Source organism: Aspergillus neoniger, assembly GCF_003184625.1.
Source record: "Aspergillus neoniger CBS 115656 unplaced genomic scaffold BO87scaffold_1, whole genome shotgun sequence".
In the NCBI taxonomy this organism is placed as follows: domain Eukaryota; kingdom Fungi; phylum Ascomycota; class Eurotiomycetes; order Eurotiales; family Aspergillaceae; genus Aspergillus; species Aspergillus neoniger.
Genome location: NW_020291129.1, coordinates 1,516,072 through 1,531,732, shown reverse-complemented (window position 1 = coordinate 1,531,732; position 15,661 = coordinate 1,516,072). Strand labels below are relative to the sequence as shown.

At 49.2% G+C, this 15,661-nt stretch overlaps 3 protein-coding genes across 3 annotated transcripts; 1 reads left to right on the top strand and 2 right to left on the bottom strand.

The window, feature by feature from the left end:
• Positions 1–1,916: 1,916 nt before the first annotated feature.
• BO87DRAFT_348398 (uncharacterized protein) lies at positions 1,917–4,213 on the top strand (the record flags this gene model as incomplete). The annotated part of the gene is made up of 1 exon (XM_025620966.1): positions 1,917–4,213. Exon 1 carries the CDS (start codon positions 2,090–2,092, stop codon positions 4,211–4,213), a length of 2,124 nt encoding a protein of 707 aa, XP_025485456.1. The 5' UTR covers positions 1,917–2,089.
• A 1,181-nt stretch (positions 4,214–5,394) lies between these two features.
• BO87DRAFT_454763 (uncharacterized protein) lies at positions 5,395–7,576 on the bottom strand (the record flags this gene model as incomplete). Its single annotated transcript, XM_025628588.1, has 2 exons — positions 6,999–7,576; positions 5,395–6,902 (listed from the first exon to the last, which is right to left on the bottom strand). Exons 1-2 carry the CDS (start codon positions 7,342–7,344, stop codon positions 5,395–5,397), a joined length of 1,854 nt encoding a protein of 617 aa, XP_025485455.1. The 5' UTR covers positions 7,345–7,576.
• A 3,668-nt stretch (positions 7,577–11,244) lies between these two features.
• BO87DRAFT_11314 (C2H2-type zinc finger protein) lies at positions 11,245–12,480 on the bottom strand. Its single transcript, XM_025617890.1, has 2 exons — positions 12,369–12,480; positions 11,245–12,182 (listed from the first exon to the last, which is right to left on the bottom strand). The coding sequence occupies exon 2, from the start codon at positions 12,154–12,156 to the stop codon at positions 11,311–11,313; it is 846 nt and encodes a 281-aa protein (XP_025485454.1). The 5' UTR covers positions 12,157–12,182; positions 12,369–12,480; the 3' UTR covers positions 11,245–11,310.
• Positions 12,481–15,661: the final 3,181 nt, after the last annotated feature.

Below are 15,661 nucleotides of genomic sequence, written 5' to 3'. Positions count from 1 at the left end.
GATGTAGGAAAGATGTTCGGCAAGGTCAGAAGTGGAAATTGGTATTTCTTCTCGCGACGGGAGTTTTCTCCGTCAGCAGTAAATACTCAAGTAAATTATGTAGCAGTTAAATAATAACTGTTGTGTACCTGCATATTCAATGCTGGCGGGTGTGCCTGACTAGTCCCGCCAGAACCAATAATCGGGCAGTTGATCCCGGTCGGGCGCACGAGGGATGATAATGATAATGATAATGATAATGTATCATCATCAACAACCATTAACTATATCATAACCTCCTTGGGTTATGATACCTTCAATAGGGATGTTGCTGACTGGTTTCATCTCACCGAACTATCCGGATACTAGTAGTATTAACTATCTATCTACCCCAAGGATACTAATGATGGGAGTCAGCACAAATTATTACTGTGGAGACTCACCGTTTAATTGCTTTTCTCCCTTTCGCACGTTCTGTCGGACATAATCTTCATTAGATATACTCCCGAGCAAGGCAGCACCATTTCTTTTGGCCCGATGCGATCGTGGGAAGGTTCGGGAACTTGTTTTCTTCCTGCTTCCTTTCTTTCCTCTCCCTCTCTGATCATCATCATCACCATCAGTCAGCCTTGAGTACCATGGATGCAAGACCCAAGGGTCCAATTCCCACGGCAGGATGACATTGGGGGCCCAAGGAAGGGGGAGGGGGGGGGTCACTTGGTGCAACCTGCATAACCTAATTTAGTAACCAGTAAAACAAGTTGACCAACTAATGGTATCTCTTGTTCATGATGAGAAGGAAGATTGATGATTGTTGGCACGTTCTGAAGTGCCTGCCTGCCTGCAGTGACAAGGGTGCTTGGGGGGAAAGAAGTTTCTTGACCAGCCTTGCAGCTTCATGCAGGTACATTCCCTTTCACTTCTGTCTGTCCCTCCCCTCCTACGGTCGCGCGACTCATGTCAAACAGATGATGGTTTCGCGTAGAATTCGGGGAGTAAGTGCGCAAGAGTCGTAGCTATCACAATCGGTCACTCGTTGATTTATTGGAAGAAATTCAATGGTCGTCAGCACAGATGTTAATTAGATGGTGTAGTGTACTAACTAATTAAATAACTAACGTGGTGGTGGTCGCTCCTTCCCAATTCTTCCCATCGCCGCCTCCTCCTTTTTCGCTCCTTCCATTCTCTACTCTCATCACTCTCCCACTCTCTCCCTCCCTTCTTCTTCTTCCTCCCTTCCCCTCCTCCTCCTCCTTCTTTCTCATCCAAAACGTGCTGTGCACTATTGTTTCCCTCTACTTCTTCGTTTTACGTTCGTTCTCTTTTTGTTGTTGTATCCTTCCCCCCCTCGGTTCACTGAACTCTCCACCAGGGGAGAAAAAAAAGGGTGAGTTTCTCGGCTGCCCTTCCTAGTGCTGGTCTAAGCTGCCCGCCGGCGTTTCACCCTCCACCCCCAATCCAAATCCCTCCTCGCCCTCTCTCTCCTGATGCTCTCGTCCCTCCTTCTCCCATCCCATCCCATCCCCTCCGTTCGCTGGCTTTTCGCTTCCTTCTCTGCCTGACTCGGTCTGGCTTTTGCCCTCCTTCCTCGCCCTTCTCTTTCCTTTCCTTCTTTTTCACGTTTGCTGCCGATTTGATATCGTGCACTCCGTCCATCGCTTTCTCTTCGCAAACACCCCCCTAAAGCCTAACCTTCCCAATTGACACGCTCTTTGCCAGGTCGTCGTTCGTTTTTCACCCACTCAACGTTTAGCCCCATCTTTCCCAAGCAGATCGATCTTCTGGATTTCCATATCTATCATCGCCTCTCTGTGCTCTACCGCGACAATTTCCTTCAGATATCGCCCTCTCTCGCTCGCTTTCGAATCATACGTTGCCCAATCACAGCTGCGATCCGCGATCATCGCTTCCCCCCGGTTGCTCTCTGCACCTGAGAACACGACCCTCTACCGTGTCGATCATGCGATAGTGCTCCGGCAGTCATTCTTCATCCTTTCTCCGTCCTGACGCCTGCGTGCTGAACCCTTCGGACGGCTGGTTGTTTCCTGATCGTCTTCGGCTGGTACATTCGAAGAACTTTTACTTTTCGCCCTTCTCCCACACATTCGACATGCTTGTTCCGAAACCTCTTGTGGATCTGGAGGGTCACTGCTCCGCTGTATACAACAACACTCTCTACACCTACTCCGCCAATGGCTTCATGTCGATACCCCTCGAGCGCAATGGAAATTGGACCTTATTGACCATGGGTGAGGCCGTCTCAGATGCAGCGTGTGTGATAGGTGGCACAGACGGCGATGAGACCAAGCAATCTCTCTATGTCATTGGCGGATCCGGCGCCTCAAGTCAGCCGGGCTTGCAGCGATACTCGTTTAAAGACACGACGTGGACCACCATTCAACCCCCGCAATCGGTCATGGGGAACCGTACTCACCACAAGGCCGTCTACCTGTCGAATTTTTCCTCCATTCTGGTCTATGGTGGCCACCAGACCGACGAAACGGTTGCATCTTCTGACACATACGTTTTAAGCACCGTATCGCCATACTCCATTGCGGCCCACAATGCGACAGAAGCGTCACCGGCCGCCAACCCTGTTCTGTTGCCGTGGAATGATCGCGAGGCAGCGTTGGTTGGCGGTACCACAACCCCGAAGAAAGTGCACCTATTCAACCCGAATGCGGGCTGGTATGGATCCAACGTGACTTTGTCCCAATCGCTGTCCAGTGGCGTGCAGTGCGCGATTCTCGAAGGATCTGACGGAAGCAAGGTGTTGGAGGAATTCGACATGGACGTGGCGCCCAACACGGTCTCGAGCGTGGTGTTGGTAAATTCGTCCGGGAAGGAGCAGAACCCTGCTACCGCCATCAGCTCATCATCTTCACGCAAACGGAAGAGAGAGATTACCCTCAGCAGTTACCCGACATATGATAGTAGCCTAGCACAGTCCACAACACGGCAGAACTACTCCCTAGCTCAAGGGGAGGATGGCCTAGTTGTGATCTCTAGTGGCAGTGGTACGGACTCCTTGGCCATCTTCAACCAAACCTCCAACAGCTGGGTGAACGCGACGAAATTGTTCTACGGTGACGAGAGCCGGCAGCAGATTCTCGGGTCAACCACAACGGCGGCATCTACATCCACAGCAACGTCGACCTCCGGCGCATCCAGCGCCGGCGGCGGCTCATCCAGCAACGATGTCGGAACCATAGTCGGCGCCACCCTGGGAGCGATCCTGGGTGTCGCGGCCATCCTGGTGATCATTCTCCTCCTGATCAAGCGCAAGAAGCAGAACTTGAAGAAAGCTCGAGGCGAAAGTGACAAAGATCGCCTCAGCTTCCAGGACCAGGGTGTGGAGCCATTGGCCCAGTCAGCATACCCCATGGCCAAGAGCCCAGTACCGCTTGCCGCTTCCTCGGTAGACTCGCTTGCAATCTTCTCGGGCAAGGTGGGTGATGAGAAGACCCCAAGGCCGGCTGGTGCCCGCCCTACCTTTGCACAGAATTCGACTCCGCTGAAGTCGAGTCCTCTGACGACCATTCATTCCACCGGAGAACCCTCATCACCCAGTGTGTACTCGAGTGCTGCCTTTGACAAAGAAATTGAAGCCCAGAGCTCTACCTCGGGGGGTCGACCAGGTGACCGGAGGACTAATGAAGGGTGGAGTCGCTACTTCCAGGACAACAGTGCAACAAGCTTGGTTGGAATGCAATCACAATCTCTCCAGCCCCCACCATCAGGCGCATCGTCTGCCAAGCCGCAGCCGAAAGGTGCTGCATGGCAAATGAAGACACTTACACCCCTGGATTTTGGATTCTTGGATGAGCCAAAACCTCTAGGACAGGTAATAAGTGGTAGCCCCACAACAGAGCATGCCTCGTCTATCATCTCGTCTGAAGGTCGTCCTGTGGCAATCCAAGAGTCTCAGTCAGCTCGTATTTCTAGCGCCTCGTCGATGAGCGCCGAGCTGGATGGTGACGGGCCCTGGCAACAGCGCAGCTGGGCAGACCGGCCTCCCAGCAGTACCTACAGCAGAAGCTTCTACAACCCCAGCACACATGTGCCTTCAATAGCAGTGCCATCCGAAAGTGACTACCGAACACTCGACCCGTCTCGCACCAACACACGCGGTTCAAGCGTTCTTATACCCGAAGAAGTGGAACCGATGCCGCCACGCCATCCTACCAACGTCAACTCAGACATGAGTTGGCTGAACTTGAATGCCGATCGATGAGCGCTCCCTAGCATCTTCTAGACCGACACACATGACTATCGTCCTCCCCGCAACGTCGCCTCTAGACCCTTTTACCCTCAGTTACCCTCATTGATCCTTGCGCCATCACCCACGGCTCTGACCTGATTCCTTCATTGCATTAGCCTGGCTCCTCCATGGTTCTCCTCAGAAGATGCCTTCTGTAAAAGTTTCGTTCCCTCCACCTCGTTGGGATGTACAGCTAGCTGCGCTTGACCGTTTCCTTACCTCCATCGTTTCCTCATATTCTCTGCCAGGCTTTCTCCTGTCTAATGGGTGCCTGCACCCCTGCTTGACCGCTCTGCTCATCAACGTATTTGTTGCATCTATTTTGCTTCCATCCTGCTGGCAAAAGAATCGAGCGTTCTGTTCTCTCTCTCTCTCCCTTGCTGCGCCTGTCCGTCTGTTTTTGTTCGTGCTAGGACACATTCTTCTCCTTACTCGCCTGCCATCGTCATCTTGCATGTAGTAGTACTACTGGCTCGTTTTGGTTCTGCGCTTGCTTGCTTGATTGATTCATCAATGATCCAAATTCCTGGTTGTTCTGTTGACGATTCCTGCCCCCATCTATTTAGCAGGTGTGTCTGCTTGTTGTTTTCTTTTTGAGATATCATACCCGGTGTTGTGCTGTCTTGACTTGTCGTTTAACCCATGTGTTGTGTACGTGTGTGTGTGTGTGTGTGTGTCTTGTAAATATCTTGTCTGTTGCTGCGCAAAGGGGATGGTCTATAGCCCCCTCGTTGAGAGTTCTATGTGCATGCCTGCATGTCCGCATGCCCTGAATGGATTATGCCGTTCATTTTTCTGTTCGCTTCTCAAGTAAACCCTGTATGCGTACCAAGCCATGAAATCTCGAAACTGTATTGCAATACTATCTGTAAGCTACAGTAAAGGGTCGGAAATATCATTAATACCGAAAGAGTAATAGGTGAATAATCAACAAAAAGCAACAAGCATATGGAAACAAGCAGGCCGTGTACGTATACAACATCAGAATCAACTGACAGACGTCAAAACATTCAATAAGCGTTATCAATCTGCATAGGAATAACAGGACAAAAAATCTTGCGTCAAAGGAAAAGTCATCAATCATCAATCATTATCATAGCACATGTCTGCAACTGAATATCGCTCAATTTTTCTTTCATACTTTTTCTTTCATTCTAAGCATATTGTGCGACAGGCGTTCTGGACGATCGTCCTACAGACCGAGATCGAATATCGGTTGTTGACCCATACTCCGATGGATGATGCTCCTCAATCTCGTCAGGGTATATGGTCCGCGGCGGTCGAGTCGTTGTCGGCCCTTGGCTCTGAACACGGCGGTGTCGGCGCTCTCGTCGTTTGTCGCAGTTTTTGGCAAATTCATGTCGCTCGCGGCGGGCTTCCTCCACATGTTTCCATTCTCCGATTGCACCCTTAATCCCCAGGGCGGCCAGGCCGACGCTGGCTACATCGCCGAGCTGACCCTTGATCCGAAGACGACGGGCTTCCTCCGGGGAGAGCTCACCCTCGCGAACTAGCTCCGCTCGTTTTTTGTGTTTTTCCATACTTTCGTGCAGACTATGTGCGGCGTGGATGGTGGCCACCGCGGCCAGACCGGATTTCACTAGGGTTTTCCGGGTAAGTTTTTTCCGTTGGTGTTCTTCATCGGTACTGCTTCCCAGGTCAGAATCAGACTCCTCGGATTGACCGTCTCCATGGGGGTTGTTGACACGACCACGACCAGCTTCGCCGATTCCTTTGGATGTGGTGCGCGTGGACGGTCGTGTCGAGGTGCTGACAGTGGATAAAGGTCGACTCACATCTCTAGAGTGCCTGGAGCGTCGTGGGCTGCGATGGCGCCGCGGCTCGTCCTCACTCGAGAGCTCGTCGTCCGAATAGACGTCGCGACGAGACGAGCGGCCGCCATGAGCTCTCCTGTCACGGCTGTCCTTTTGTCCTAGGCCTAGAGCTTCCATTCCCTGGTTAATGTAGTCGGTCACGCTCTTGCTCCGTTTGCGGGGGCGACGGTCGTCGTAGCTATCCCGAGAGCTGGACCGGCCGCGGCCTCGGCTTCGACTCCGAGGGCGAGATTTGGATCGGAAACGATCATAGGCCTCCTTGCCGGCTGCGGCCAGGGCTCCTGTGGCAACCAGATTCTTGAGTCCGCCCTGGCTTTGCGAGCGACCCCGGCCACGAGACCTCGACCGGGATCTTGATCCGTTGATGAAATGGTTGGCAGCCAGACCCGCCAGGGTGGATTCGACGACATGGCGTTTGGAGTGTTTCTTCGGGTCTCGGTCCACAAGTCCATCGGTACCGCCGGCCGTAATCGCAGCTGTAAGGATGCGCTTGCCCTTTTCACCGGTCCACTCGCCAGGGTCTTTGCGAACACGGAAGGCCTCTATAGCACCTGCAGCCAGAGCCGCTCTAACAGCCTGGGCAATGCGCTGCTCACTCTTCTCCCGTCGGTGGCGGCTTCTATCGCGGGTGGGTGAGGGCGAGTAGGAGTAAGACCTACGATCCCGGGTATGCGAGCGGCCACGATCATGTTCGCGATGGTGGGAACCAGATGATGCGAGCGAGCCCAGACCTAGCGCACCCAAGGCCTGCTCGGAGATGGACTTGCGACGTCGTCTAGGGGGAGAGCGACTATCGGATGGAGAGCGGGAGTATCTGGGGCGATCACCTAGAAATGTATGTCAGCATACAACTTACTTTCAGTAGCTTTGTATTTATTGGCGTGCTATCTGTCCGAGCACTGTCCGAGACATGAGATACATACGTCGGTCATCATGTCGCCTCGAATGGCGGTGGGATCGACGGTGGTAGTCCGAGTCATCGTAATGGGAATCACGATAGCCCATGGAATGGGATCTGCGCACCCCCTCCGAGAGGGTGGAGACACGGGACGGTCTGGCCTGAGGGGGGATGCCGTAGCCGTATTCGTAACCATAATCGCCAGGCGGGTAGTCGCGCGGAGGGGCATCGTAGGAATCAACGCTGCCATCGCGACGACGGACGACATCCGTCTGGTGACGAGCGGAGCCATGAGGAGGGGCGGCATAGTAGTAGTCAGGATTGTAGCCGCCGGGGGGCCGGGCGTACTGACGGCTTTCGTAGTGGGTCATTGTTGTCCGGGTTAAAGGGACTGATTAGAAGTTGAAGATCTAGATGGGGGTGGTCATTAGATAGATGAGGCAAGTGGTGTTATGGGAAGGAATTGATGAAGCTGGATGAGGATGGATGGAGGGAGAAGAAGAAGAAGAAGAAGAAGAAGAAGAAGAAGAGAAGAGATGGTGCGAGATGGAAAGGGAAGAAAGAAAGAAGGGAAGGGAAGAAGTAAAAATGGCAGTGGCGACTGGGGAGGGAAAGAGCGAGACAGCGGGGCAAGCGCCCGTGACGTAGGGGCAGATGCACCCATTTAAGGCAGGTACGAAACAGTTACTATTCACTATTCGCTATTTGTTTGTGCAGCCTCACCTTCAATTCATTGGTGACAGGAGAGTCCCGCTGGTGTTTCGGGGCACCCGCCCACTGAAACCCGTTATGTCGGATGATGACATCTGTGGAAAGTGGATACTCGTGATTGAGTAGATTAATGTGGATGGATATTGTACCTCGCACAATATACTGTCATAACATCAACATCAACATCAACATCCTAGAAAAAAATTCAAGGGTCCAGACAAAAACCATCACCACCGCATCCTTCCCTCACTGACATCATTCCCCACCCGCGATGACTCAGCCCCTTCCCGACTGGACCGATGCAGTTGGAGAATCATCAGACCTGAATTATTTTAATAGGTGTCAGTAAGTCCTGTACTGTATAGAAATAATTGATGTGTTAATTCTGCTGATCATTGACAGTGGTGGTGACATTCAGGAACATGGCTTATACCCCACACACTGATAATATGGCTGGCTTCTCGACCATGGAAATCTCAACCGTGGAAATCAGAAATAAGGTTAGGTCATCCCCAGGCTCCTCTTTCGGAACACAAGCTAGGAAGGAGTATACGGACCCCTAACTATATGTGATATTGCTTTCACTTACGAAGTGGCTCAAAACCTCTTGAACACATTCATTTCGAGGTGACTGATTCAGAGGAAATTGATTATATAATCTTTCCCATATAGAAAGATGATGATCCATATTACTATAGAAGATGAATAAGTTTCAACCTATCGCGTGGAAACAAATCTAGATTCAAGACTATGGCAAGGCTGAAAGATTAGATCATCCGACACGATCATCGTCACCTGACCGCGATGATGATAACAGTTACTCCAATTATATGCATGTCGGCTTTTCGGTGCAGACTATCTCTTACTCCATAGAATGGCCTGGGTTGTGAGGTCTCTAGAGGCCGGGCCTCTATAGGGATGGCAGATCCCGATGTCGATATTACTTGAAGCAAGGAATATCTCGCATCAAAAGAGAAAGAAATCAAGCAACATAAAAAAGCAATTTTGCTTGGTGATAACCAAAGCAGACATGTATAGGCCTCCACTAGCATAATATACAGATAGTCGTGGTTCTGGAAAATTGACGACAATAACCTGAATGCGCATCATTTACTTTGATGGCATTGGCAAGAAGGGACGTCTTCAAACACGGACAGACATATCGAGGACATCTGACCATCACTCCAGTATTCGCTAGAGAGCATTGGTATGACTTCGATGCGGACCCTACAAAGGTACGCTTTAACTACGTACCCTTGACAGTAAATCCTGTGTTCTTACTAGAAAGCTTCATGTAGTCACCTGCGAGCCTGATCACCAGATTAGCAATACACAGCATCTCCATACATCACCAGAGACAACCACTATCCATCAAGCTATGCTATCAAGCTATGAAGAACCTTGGGGAAGATCCACGTATTCAAGTGACTATTACACTACTACATCTACTACTGATCTTCCTAACAGAGACCAGTAGCTTTAATGAGTCATTGATGCCGACTGATAGGGATACTTGATATTCCCACGACTACTAGCTTCTGCAACTCCCTCGACAAACTATTCATGCTTGAATGGCTTTCTTTTAGAGTGACCTCCCCCAGAATAAGCTCACAACAACAATGTCAACAGAACTCTCCGAATTCGTTTTCAAAATAGGTCCCACAAAATGGACAGTAATCCAACTAAGCGGATCACGAAGTGAAAGAAGGAAACACATACACTCTCTCGAACAAGTCCGTTAAGTAATATTTGTGGCTGCGTTTTTTGATTATCATAATTACTTAATCGAGAACCAAGACACTGTATACCTACTATCTACGTAGTATCTCACCAACTACATATTACCTCTTGCTGATAAGTATACCCTCTAGAGCAATGTCTGCAAAATCATGCTACCAATCGACTCGACCATCAATAGCCCATGAATTTCTCAGAAGCTTATCATCCTCTCTCTGAACAACATCGATATATTCAATAGAAAGCTGTGCGTGTGTCACCGCTTTCAACACACTTCCTAAATCATGATGATTCGGACGCAAAGATACTTTCTGCTCCGAGCTTCTTCAATAAGCAGTACCGGAGACTTAACAGGACGCCGGGGCGTCGGATGTATACAGACTATACAAACGACATCGATACAGTCTCGATGCGGAAGACGTTGGAGTCTGTCCATGGTATCATCTTTCAAGCAATCAAGGTGAGTACTTGCATCTGGAGAGTATATGTCAGAAGGTGAGTGGCCGAATGATAGGAAAATTCTCATAATTCACCTTGAGGCTTTGGGATGTCCAAGCTGGCCGAGTTCTTATATTGATTGAATCTTGCACACTCTCCGATTGATCCTACCGTCTACAAGACTTTTCTCTGCTATTCTACTATTTTGAAATGTGCTCGATGGTCATACAGCTGGAGAGCAATAGTCACAGGCAGCTAGCTGCTGTAGATGACATGATGCTATACAAGAACTAAATGATTACACTCAGTTGTGTATGCACGGGACAATACTGCTTGTAGATAGTATTTGGCAGGCAGTGATTATTATTATGAGCCTTTTCTAGCACAGAACCCAACACTGACACAAAAGTAAATGGCTGACCTTGAGTATATTATGGCAACTCCGGGTTGGTTCTTGATGTACACCTGCCTGGGGTTTTCCCGTCCTGCACGAGCCGTGACACAGTTACTATTTCATAAGTTCGATATTAAATGACCAACTATCTGCCTAAATGATCTTTATTGACAGGTTTATGATATGACTCGAACGTGTTTGTTGGATATTGAATTATGAATGATGATATATTAGAAGACTACATTCACGCGCTTCCTGGTTCAAAAGTGTGCTCTCTCCATCCTTGGCATTGTCATTTCATCTTGTATGAAGAGGACAGTTCTACCAACGGACTGAAAGCATACAGAGTCATAGTGGATAAGTAGTGAAGAATTCTCATCTTGATCATATTGATCTGGGATTATCCCAAGGACAGGTATCAATGCCTATCCATCACATCCCACTCACTCTCATACTAGCTTCTCTATTGTACATTTCAAAATCCAAATTCGGCCGTCGCTCAACAAAAGGTATTCGTGGCATACAAAAATAAAACACATCACAGACCGACCAAGCACACATACACGCTGACAAAACCTTCAAAAAAGACAGATGCAATAATGATAACATCAAATGCAGTGGGGGGAATTCAGTCCAATTATGGGACAAAACAACAAAAAAAGCAGAATACAGACCCAGATATGGAAAACAAAAAAGGAAAAGGAAAAAGAAGGAACGATTTCCTTCAGAGAAGCCGGTTACAGCTTTCGCTGTCCGGTTCCCATCCTAGTGGAAACCGTTCTATGCTGCATCTAGCCGTCGATATTTTAGACGGCAGATTGAAGAAAAAAACAGTGACACCAAAAGAGTGCCGCTCAGCAGCCACTCTTTGCGCCGATCGAGGGCGCTTATTTTTTAGTTCCTGTATAACGCCGTTGCTCCGATGAGACACGCCTTGTCCCGTCATGGAGAAAAGATGAAGAGTAGGAATAAAGGATGTCCAGAGAATGGAAATAGATAAACATCATCCCGTGGTAATCTTTTTAGATCATGCTCCGTTCACGTCTTGGCTCACTCGTCATACGCGTGAGGACATCGGTTCATACGCCCGACTCGTGGAGATTGGGTTCAGTTTCGAACCACTATCGTACGAGGATGCGTCCATCTGCGTTCCGCTGATAGAGCGCTGGTGGTCATACACCGATGTGTTGCTCCTCCGGGTCGACCAGCTGCTACTGCCATCGCTATCCCGATCCGTCGTCATGGCCGTGGGCATATCCTCGGAGTGGGTGCGGTGCGTGCGGATGTGCTGCTTCATGTTGTCTTTCCGGGTGAATGCCTTGTTGCAGATGGGGCAGTGGACGCTCTTCTCCCCTGTGTGCTTCTTCCCGTGACGGGCGGCATGGCCGGATGTCGTAAATGTCGCAGAGCAGCCGTGGCTGGCAGCAAAAGGACAAGGGTACTTGTTCTTGCGGACACCGGATTTGGCAGCCATAGATTCCTTGGTACTGCCGATAGAAGGCTGGGGCGATGGAGGTTCGGTAACAGAGCTGCCGCTGATGCGCTTTTCGGAGATAGTGCGGTAAGAATTCGTGTCCTGGCGGCCAAGGTGATAGTGAGATCGAACGCTGGTGCTGCTCATGTAGTCGTAGGAGCAGTCCGAAGAGCCGGGAGAGGTGGGCTGCACGGGTTCGGGCACGGGGTCGAATGGGAGCCGTGCCAAGCCAGGTGATACTGACGGAGAATTCACATAGGCATGGTGATAGCGAAACTCTGGAGCCGGGATCGATTGTTGAGGTGCGTAGTGGTAAGGATAAGGCGAAGTGGCTTGATGTCTAGATAGCCCGGGGGCGGAGCGGACTGTGAAGGCCGGGTTGTCGTCATTGTTCAAGATCGACACAAAACTTGCTTTGCAGCTCGCCATTTTGACACTGATATAATGCTAATCTGCTGGGAATTTCGTTAGTTTATTTCTTCGGTTTTAATCTAACTCCGCACTGTGCTGCCCTTTCCCTCACCGAGACGGAATGAGAAACCAGACGAGAGAATGCAAGCATCTGCAGCCCCGTCGACCAGGCGAAAAGGTAGGGAGAAAGAGGAGCAAGAAGGAAAAGCCAGAGGAGATTAAGTACTCACCAAGGATCTTCGAGAATGCTTGCCTGTTCACTTTCGTGTAACACTATAGAGCGGATTCCGAATAGACGGGATTTGGGCAAGGACTCGATAGAAAACTCTAGGAGTCACCAGTCCGACTTTCCTGCAAGGTGGAGGAAAGTATTCAACAACTTCCCCGTCGATCTGATCGAGAAGATCCGAGACTCCGACTTTCAACTCACTGAGAGGCCGTCGAGGTGGGACCCGCAGACGATGGGTATCAAGCGAATGAGATGACAATTGCAAACTGGCCCAGTGAGATTGCAGGGACCAGCAAAAGCAAGCACTTTTTCTTTTCTTCTCCTTTCTTTTCTTTTTCAATTCTTGGCTCTCGAATCACAAGCGATATCTCAGACAGCAATCTTCCACAAAAGTATAGAGTCGGAAGATAAAAAACAATTCGATTGGAGAATGATGTTGGGTGATGATTGGGAGAGGATGGTGGATGAGAAGAGACAGAAGTCGGATGGGGTGGAAGATCGGGGAGGAGAGTAGTAGATAAGTAGGTAGATAATAGATAGGGTAGATCGGGGATCGGAGGAGAGCAGTGCAAGTATGACAGCAGGGACCCGAACGACAGACCAAGCTTTTGAGGCTAGAAGCGAGGGAGAGGGGGGGGGGATGTGGGTGAGAAGGAAGGAAGAGAAGGAATGGAAGGAATCGGATTAGATGGCAAATAGGATTTGACTGGAAGATATTAAGAAGTCAAAAAAGGAGGGAATTGGATGAGTAAAAAACTAAAAGAAAAAAGTAGTCGAATGGGAAGGGTAACGCAGGAATATTAAAAAGCTACAGGAGAGGCAAAGGTGACGAACAAGCTCGTACGTTGCCAGACCCGGCGGACTAAGAAAGAAGCATCTTGAAACCCGTCCAGGGTCCCTCCCGAAGCTCTGGCCATCTGGAAAGTCAGTTGAGTTAGTTCGCTAGTGGGTAAGTTCACCGTGGACTGGGAGGGCGAGTCCACGACGCTAGTTCGCCGAAGTGGAGCTGAAAATAGGCATCATCATTCATGGTATTATTGTGTTCTCTGGCCGAGTATCAGGTTCGTTCGTGGGCCACCCAAGAAAATAAAAAAAAAAAAGAGAGAGGACTTTCATACTGGACCAGCAACGCAAGACCCTAACCTGACCGGAAGGAACCACAGGGTCTATGCCAATAACATCTACGTATCTCCTGTTACTGCTGAGTATATTACCTGCATCTTAAGTAGTTAGTTATCTCAGTGGTAATTCTTCACCCATACCTACTGTAGATGATAATCAATTCTCAGATGCGCACTTCCTCTCTACACCAGTGTTAAATTCTTTCCCACCCATCCGATTTTCTTCCCCATCTTCCACGCTTATATCATCGCCACAAATAAAAAAAATAAAAAATAAATAAAAGACAAGCCTTCAACCGAGAAGATCAGATCAGACCAGGAGTAAAGCCGAAGTACATCCTTTATTCGGCACTAGTGGCCTCCTGCCCTTAGTCAGGCTGGAACCCCGTACCAAAGGTTCCTCAGGCTCGCTCGGCCGTCTCGCAGAACCAGAACCACGAGTAGCCACGCGGATCACTGACTTCGCCCTGTCATTGTAATTTTGGGATTACCCTTTTTTGCATAACAATTCTGAATGGCAGTTTTCTATCTGACTTCTTCAACAAAGGGAACTCGACGACTCCATTCAGGGCCCCAATGGCCCCTCTCTGCCCTTTTCCCACCGGTCATCGTTCTAACCGACTAGATCCCTGACTGGTACGTGTCCCTGTCGTCAGCTGGATGGGCGGAGAGAAAGGAAAAAAGAAAGAACAGATAAATAGAGCCGTTATTGGTAGTGCATCGGTGTTAAATAACAATTGGCTATATTATATTATATCTTGAATAAATGACATGAAGTAACCATTCGCAATATTAATCAAAAATTCCCCCAAAGCAAATGGTAACTTAGAAAAATAAAAACAAAAGAAAATAAAAAGAAAACTAACGTACAGGGAAAAAAAAAATTAAAAAGATCAATTTGACTAATCGGAATTAGTCTGGTCCGGTCGCAGGAGGGCAAAGTCCCTTAGACTGGGGGGTTTGTTGCGTCTCTCCACCAATGACAAGGGCCAGAACCATCCCCGACTCCGTATTATCCTTCCATTCCTGACGCTAATCAAAGATGCATACATAGACTTTCCAGGGTTCCCGAACAAACAAGAAGAGGTAGACTGTCTACTTGTCAATTTGCTGAAGTTCCTACTTGGTAATATGACATACATGTCGTAATTTTCTATCTCGGTCCAGCTACAATGACATGGCTGTTTCGAAAGTCAATGCAATATCGGCATGTAAAACGTTGTTGACTATCTAAACGGTTGACGCATTATTCTTCGCAGAGACCCATTCTATACTTAACTTTCAATAGGCTAGTAACTATTCCCCGACAAGAAAGGGAAAGAAAAAAAATACTACTGCCTCCTGTACCTGAAAAGTGGACTAGGACAGAACAGATCAAGCAGCGCCGCGCGCCAGGACGCCTCGCTCGTGCGGCCATGCAAAAATTGATGGCGATCCCTACCGAGAAGGGTAAAGTGGCCCCTGGCCGCATCCCCAGAAGAGGCTTACGGACAAGCTTTTAGCCACGGTGTGATGGAATCCATGGACGGGGGGCTGAACTGAGCCATGATTTGGCCTATGGGAGGGAGGTGTGTGGTTATTTTCTTGACACTAGTAGTAGTTACGATACCGACATGGGATTAGATACAAGAGAGGAGAATGAGGGGCGGCAGCTCACTTTCCCTTTTTTTTATTTTTTTTCCCTCTCTTTCTCTCGCTCCTCATGACTTTCCCCTGGCCGAAGATGGATCGGAACCGTTGGAGAAGCGCGCTTCGCATATACTAACTATACACCATGTAAGATTGATTCGCGTAGTGGCGATGCGGGAATACGAGTCCCTTTTTTTTTGCCTCAGATCATACCCCGTTTCGGGCATCTTTGTCCGACTGGATTCGGCCGTAAGTTCTCAGTAGGTGCTTCGTGCGACTCGGAGTTGTGACAACCAGGGGCTTCGTGTGAGAGTGTCGGAGGTAAACTACAAAGTAGGTATGTATGTACTGTGGGGTGAGAAGAAAGGGCCGAGGGGTCCGGTTTATGGTGTGTTTTTTTCACCCTTTAGCCTGATCTCTTTGTTCATCAAAAGCTTCCCTGTGCAATCTGGGACTGATGTGTGACACGTATCAATTGGTCCGTCCCTTTTTTTTTTTTTTTTTTTTTTTTCTCCCGCGGGTACTCCGAAGGAACACAGACCAG